The 7,418-nt window shown below is 45.9% G+C and overlaps 1 protein-coding gene across 1 annotated transcript; it reads right to left on the bottom strand.

Moving 5' to 3' along the window:
* Nucleotides 1–2,798: 2,798 nt before the first annotated feature.
* Nucleotides 2,799–7,295, bottom strand: Rtp2 (receptor transporter protein 2). Its single transcript, XM_048346004.1, has 2 exons — nucleotides 7,132–7,295; nucleotides 2,799–3,309 (listed from the first exon to the last, which is right to left on the bottom strand). The coding sequence occupies exons 1-2, from the start codon at nucleotides 7,293–7,295 to the stop codon at nucleotides 2,799–2,801; spliced, it is 675 nt and encodes a 224-aa protein (XP_048201961.1).
* Between the last annotated feature and the right edge of the window lie 123 nt (nucleotides 7,296–7,418).

The following is a 7,418-nucleotide window of genomic DNA, read 5'->3' as shown; positions in this document are numbered from 1 at the left end:
CCTTGCCCTGTTTTTCCAAGGGTGTAAAGATTTGGCTCATCCCACTGTATTGTTGGACTGGTCTGGTACCCAGATTTCTGGAATTCCACCACAACATTCCTTTGCATGAATTATCATTTTTTTTAATCAGGTAGACACTCAGTAACCAACCAAGAAATCAGTGAAAGCTATTCTTGCACTGGTAGAAAATGAGCAGAAAGATGCACAAGGGAGACATCGAACACTGCCTTCTTCTGACACCAACACAACAGAGGCAGTTACAGGATATATACAGAAACAAAATTAAGAGGCCTCTCTTGACAGATTACAGTGTGTTCATAAAAAGTAGGGCACAGATACACATTCCATTTTATAGCCTCAAAGGTATTTGGGCACTGGATTCATCTTGAACCAGGTGCCCATGAAAGTTCTCTCCTATTCTAGCACGCAATTTATGTAAACTTCTCAGACATCTCTATTTCTAGGCTTTCAGATATTCAGTTACTGATCTAATGCCCATCTGTTGTCCAGATGTTGGTGAGTTGATTCTGCCTTCTTGGCAGGATGCCATGGTCCTTGACATGGTCCTTGAACTGAGCATCATTACATGTCATATAGCTCACACAGTCTTAGTTCTTCATTTTTTGGCAGTCTGGGCTCCTATACCAAATTTACATAACTAGATTGTAAGCTTTACAAGACTGAATATCTCATCACATCTTGGTTTCGTGTCTTTAACTGTGAATAATAACATTGTCTGAATCATTGTTTGCTGTTTAGGACAAATGAAACATGAAAGTGAAGCACATAAAGTCACTTCTTTCCCATCCATATTGGGGGAATCATAGTGCATGAAACTTACACATTCTGACATTTTGGGTGGGAGCGTTGAGCTAGGTAGGGAACAATGCATCTGATTAAAATTACTTGGTGCCTGGTACAAGGACAGAAACATGAAAACTGGCAGAGATGGACAGACATGAGCAAACAAACCATAGTAAATGTGTTCTTAAGATGTTAAGACCCTAACATTGTTCATGGCTATGAAAGAAGGCTTCACAGGGGAGCTAGATTGACCGAATACCGAAAACAAGTTGGCCACAGTCTCTCAGGGAGAATGAATCACAGAAGAATATTGGTTTGATTCTGGGGTCAGGATCAAGTTCTGCAGTCAGAAGGACTCTGGATCGCCATATGCCATCTGGGAAATGAAATGTACCTGGCTAAGGTAACTATTTCATCCCTTAGCAGACGGAGTGTTCTAGATGAGTCTAATAAGAAAAGGGAATATGTAGGTCCTATCTGATTATCAGTAAAGCACCCCAGATAGTGGCCAAGTGGATGTAGATGTAAGGGGAGAGGATGTAGGTATAAAGATTATTAAGGCAGGGGCTGGGGATATAGCCTAGTGGCAAGAGTGCCTGCCTCGGATACACGAGGCCCTAGGTTCGATTCCCCAGCACCACATATACAGAAAACGGCCAGAAGCGGCGCTGTGGCTCAAGTGGCAGAGTGCTAGCCTTGAGCGGGAAGAAGCCAGGGACAGTGCTCAGGCCCTGAGTCCAAGGCCCAGGACTGGCCAAAAAAAAAAAAAAAAAAAAAAAAAGATTATTAAGGCAGTAGCTAAGGCAAGAGATAGTAAAAGACTAAGTTTAGGCAGCAGTAAGTGGGAAGGAAAAAAAGATCAGCTCTAGACTCTTAAGAAGACATGATGTGGTAATTATCCGATGTGGAGTGGAGTAAGGAACTGAAGAATGAACAAGGAACAATATTGGCATTTCTAAGCAAGTTTGGGTGGGGAAACTGATGACCTTTGGGGGTGAGAAAATTGTCCACAGAGAATAGAGGTAAAAATAAGGAGCAAGTGCTGTCAGCAGTCTTTAAGGATGACCAGGAAATGTAGCAAATACATCACATACAATATAGACTAAAAGTAGCCAATGGGTCGGCAGAATAGGCAGTTTTAGGGATATACAAATGAGATTGCCACAGATTAAGAAACAAGAGGTGGAGAAAAATCATAATTGACCCTTGAGAAACTTGATTTTGAAAGAAGAAAACACAAGAGTGGTATGTGGAAACATCATTCTAGTTAAATTGAGATAAATAAGCTAGTGGAAGAGAAGTAGAACATATTTATCGTACATAATTTTCTGCAGACCCCATTTTAGCTTCTACTCTCGCCTGTACTCACAGCTCTCACCTCCAATGCCCCAGCTATGCTGATCTTCAGAGATAAGACCGACCTTCACATAATTTGGACAGTCTTCCTGTCGTCCCCTTGAAGACTCTGAGGGTGGGTGGCTGACGCATGGAGTGGGCAATCCTTACCAGGAGGAGGGGGGAGGCACTTGACTCCTGTGTTCCCTAGTTAGTTGATCAATGTTTCTGTGCAGGTATACACTCTACCAACCCAACTCAGCCTGGCATGACTGAGAAACAGTTTATTTTTATTTCATTTTAAGTAAATTGAAACAAGCCCATATGGCCAACTGATTACTACATCAGATGGTAACTCTAACCAATCAAAACCAAGTGGACCCCCTAACAGTGCTCTGGATCTAGGGAAGGAAAAGGAAGGTTGCTCCCTGTGGACATGGTACCAACCTGGAACCTAGCAAGCTCCAAAACCTCCATTAGTCCCTTTTCCTTTATCCTAATCACCATGCAGTTCAGTAGAAGAATCCCTAATTTTTAGAGGGAGAAACTGATGCCAGGAACAGTAGCTGAGTAGTCCAGGGACACATATTGAATATACAGCAGACCTAGTCTAACTCTCAACCCCACATGCTGTCCTTCCCTCTTTCTGACCAGCTCCACTAAAGAAAGGCAGAGCCTCGCAATGAAAACTGAATGTAGACAATGAGCAAGCAGAGGGAGCCCCAGAGGAGGCACCAGCGAAGGGAGAAGAAGTTGTAGCCGAAGCCGACCTGGGCTTTCAGCTTGGAGGCATCCGAGGTGTACGTGGCCTCCTCCTCCAGCAGCTTCTCGCTGGGCTTCCAGTGCACGATGCCCTCCTGGCAGGCCTCGCAGAACTCACTGCGGTGTGACCCGCTGTCTGGGCGGGTGGCCACATGGATGCGATACTGACCCCCATCTTCTTCATAGCACTGCTCGCGCAGGCTGGTGATGAGGTTGTCCACCAGGCTCTCGATGTTCTCCTCCAGCATGCTCGACTCGTCCAGCCGCGCCGTGCCACACTGGTAGCACAGCTGCTTGAAGACACGCATGCGCACGGAGCCCATCCGCTGGGTGCGATCCAGGTGCATGTGGAAGAGGATGACCACGCTGGCCGACTGCCAGGTGTGCCAGCACCAGGAACAGTGGAACCTGCAGGGAGGGGAAGGAGCAATGAAGAAGGTGAGTCTCCCCATAATAGTAAACCCCGGGGAGACCAGAAAGGAAAGGATTATGTACCTGAGCCTGGAAATGAAGTCAAATGTTTACCACTCCTTGAGTTCATTAGTGCTCCAAGGCTGTCTGCTACCACCTCCTCTTGGTGAATCCTCTTGGGACCAGAGCAGCCTCCTTAGACGCCCAGCCCTGGGGCCATCTGGCAACCAGCAGTGCTTAGCTCGCCTTCCTGCAGCCTCAGCAACCCTAAACCTCACACATGCAAAGTTTGCACCTGGATGCTGCACAGGTCACTCCTCATCGATGAGCTTCACTTCTCATCTGAGAAACGAAGTGGCTTTCTACTCAGACCTCCTGTGGTTCTGAATAAGGGGGAAATGCACCCTCTGACTAGTGCATCTCACATTCTCTGAGACGAGATGCCAAGAACAGATTTGAGCACACTGTAGATCCTTAGACTATCGTCAAGATGGATGGGCAGGTGTACTCAGACTGAACAAGACAGGGACTACCAAGTCTGGCCTCTGTATCTCTCCAGTGAACACCCTCCTGTCCATGGACAGTTCATCCCTAGATTCCACTCCAGCCCTGTAGTGAGGATGGGAAAAGTGGCATCGGGTCCCTTAATCCCTCCACTCCTCTCACAAAGCACCCACTTCCATACACACATGCAGCATTATCTAACCTGTACCCCTTGAACTCCAATCTCTAAGCATGTAGGGAGGTCCTGGGGCTCATCTAGCCAAGCCCCACTTGCCCCACCTCTGACACCTTCAGTGACAGAGCTCTCATTACTACAGTAGTTCCCTCTATTCTGGAGATCAACCTCTTCCAGCCACCCGTTACAAAGGCTTCAGACTTCAGAGTGTCTACTGCCCTGATTCTGCCCTCATCACTGTCCCTTTCAGGTATGGTGGTTGTGAAAGACATTTAAGGAACTTGTCAGGCATCTCTCAGCACCTGCTGTATAGCAAGCACTACTCGACCCAGGCTGTGGAATAGAGAAGCCAAGCCACCTCCTGATTCCTGGAGGCCACTGACAGTGTGAGCTCAGAGCAATCCTGAACACCACCCAAGTCAGAGTAGCTGACTTGTTCTGATCCAGAAGTAGGTCTTTTGCCCCATCCCCCTCTGGGCTAGTCTAAGACCCCCCGGGTCCAGTAACCTTGAGGGCTAATTAAAGACAGTACGTCTGTGTACTGAATAAGCACAGTAATCATGCTGAAGTCCTGAGGCCAGCAGGGAGCCACAGCTGCAGGTCACATAGGACCTGAGGCAAGAGGAGCCATGGAGCCTCTGGAGCTCAGTCCCCAAAGTGCTAAAATGCTAAAAGATGGCTTTTGTTGTTGGGTTGGAGGGGGGCGGGGGGGGGTCTCTTGTGGTTGCTGTTTTTGTTTTAGCTGAGAAACATCAGCACCTTGTGTGGGCTCACAAATCAAGCAAGAGTAAAATAAAGGGTAGGCATTTTAGACTCCTCCATTTAGTATCTAAGTCTCCTCCTCTGACCATTCTCCTGTGGTTACTTTGCAGTCATCTTCAAAGCCAAGAAAAAGTGGAGAAGAGACCTAACTACTTATCAAGTGTCAGTGATTTGTTATAACTTGATGCAATGATATATCAGACCACCTCTGAGCCCCTTCTGCTCACCTCTGACCATCTCTGAGCATGTTCGTGGCTGGGAACTGTTTTATCTGCATACATTCTCCCTCCTGCCTCCAAAGATTGCTGTAGATGTGCTGAAGTGCTTTCTGTCCCATGGCATGCCTTTTCCTTGTAATAAATCTTTCTCTGCCTTTCACTATGTCTCTTACTTAGTGATGTGGAATTCATAGATGCTAAAACTCATTTCACCCCAACACAGAAGTGTACAGCTTTTATACCCCTTTCGTCAGATGGCTTAGATGATTCACATTTTGAAGCATCTCCTCCTGCATCTCTTTAAATAGCACCGTTCAACTCATGTATTAAAATGCCTTAGCACAGTTGTTGGGTATCAACCTCTCTTGCCGTGCCTTGCAAGCTGTAAGGAAGATGGCACCAAATTTCCTTTTTTGGAAGGTTTTAGTACACTAATAATATACAAAGTTACTAGTGAAGGACAAAGACTGGATGTCAAGTATGTGTTGTCAATTCTTAGAGTGTAAATAAAATGAGTTATTTTAAAGACCGTTGTATGTAGTGCCTTAAGTTAAAGTAAAATACATCTTGACTATATTGTTTGAGTGCACCGCTAATGATTTATGACTAAAATTTATGTCTACCAATAACTTCTTACTGTAATTTAATTTTAAAATTAAAAGAATCATTTTTGAGGCTTTAAAAAATAAAAATAAGTAAATAGCACAGTTCAGACTTACTTCCTTTTTTGAAAGCCAGACCCCAGATTGTAAATTCGAATACATCATACCTGGGTGAGCAAGAAATTACAAGTCATTATAATCTTGCTGAAGTGGCTCAAATGTGTAGCAGAAAATGGGATGTCAGTCAGTTCCAGGCCAGCCCAGGCAAAAAGTCCTTTATGAGACTCCATCTCAACCAATGGGTGAGTGTGGTAGTTGTGACTGTTATCTCTGCTTTGGGGGAAGCCCACAACTGGGTGCAATAGTACATGACTGTCATCTCCAATGACATGGGGAAACACAAGTAGAAGGATTTGTAGCCCAGGTATAAAGTAGAACCCTACTTCGAAAATAGCCACTGCACAAAAGGAGACTGGATGTGTGGCTCAGTTGGTAGACCTCCTGCCTAGTAATTGCAAAGTCCTGAGTTCAATCCCCAGCACTGCATACACACACACAAATTAGTGAGGCTGGGGCACAGAGAATAAGAGAGCTGTTCTGCTCTCTACTTTTTATCACAATGGGTTGAATCTAATGTTTGCAGGTCTTGAAACAAGAAAGAGCATAATTTGTCTCCATCTGTTCCCACCCCCAGCACCATTCTATGTAATGAGAGGCTATATACACATACATATGTGAACAACCCAGACTCCACATCCAGGTATTTCCCACACCCCAAAACACCGCTGTTTATTGTCCTCCCTTAAAGCCAAAGGTTCCCAAAGGACTGAGGAGGTCTTGTAGGTGAGCCTGAGGGAGTTTGGGTATTCCCTAGCCTTGCTCCCAAATAACAGTCCAGAATAAGCATATGGACCTCGATTACCTGGCACTCAGGAAGGTGTAGAACCCCTAGAAAACAGGGGCCTGTGGGCTTAAGGACAAAAGGGAAGCCCTGCTTAAAACTAATAAGCCTTTTAGCCACAGATAATAGAGATGAAAGATCTTTGAGTGATAATCCAGGACCAGCCCCTCATTTCACAAGGTTTCACCTGAGAGCTAGCTAGGGAAAGGGGCTTAACCAAGTTTGCAGAGATATTTTCTGACTCAAGCATTTGTGTTCAAATCAAGTTGCCATTAATTGACTGAACAAACAAACCCAAAGCACAGATCTACCTGCTTTCAAGGACGCATCATGCTTTTCCAGTGGACCGCACATCCATCTCCTTCCTCCTTAAATATCACCTATGGTCAGAACACTAACAACAACACCGCTCATCACTGAATGTGGAAAACCAAGACCAAAGATGGACTAAACTTGGCCAGGGTCACATAGGAGTGTACAGAACAGGTATGGTTAGAGCCAAGGTTTCTGTGACCCTTCTGGCAGCCTTTGCTCTGTTCTTCCAGGGCTGACACAGAGAGAGACTGACTGCAAGCCCAGGCTCTCTCTCTTTGGAAGGTACCCCAGGGCTGTAGCCCAGGGCCTCTTTGTGTAGCCCTCTCCCACTGGGTCTCTCACCTGCCTGAGGCATGCTGCTCCAGATACTGCTTCCAGCCAGGGGCCAGTTCGTTAGGCTTGAGGTTTGGGTCTATGATGAGTTCCCAGCTGTCAGCTGGCTTTGCTACCTCCATCTTCTCATAGAAGACCTTCTTCCACTCACAAGTCGTCAGGCTAGTAGACATGGTCCTCCAGCAACTGTGGGAATCTGTATCCTGCCTGAGTGAGAACCCACAAAGAACCCAGATAGGTACAGGGCAGTGCAGTTTCTGAAAATCCCCATCCACAGAACACACAGCCTCTGCCTT

The sequence above is a fragment of the Perognathus longimembris genome, chromosome 5 (assembly GCF_023159225.1).
Source record: "Perognathus longimembris pacificus isolate PPM17 chromosome 5, ASM2315922v1, whole genome shotgun sequence".
Classification (NCBI taxonomy): Eukaryota; Metazoa; Chordata; class Mammalia; order Rodentia; family Heteromyidae; genus Perognathus; species Perognathus longimembris.
This window is presented reverse-complemented; position numbering and strand designations above follow the sequence as displayed.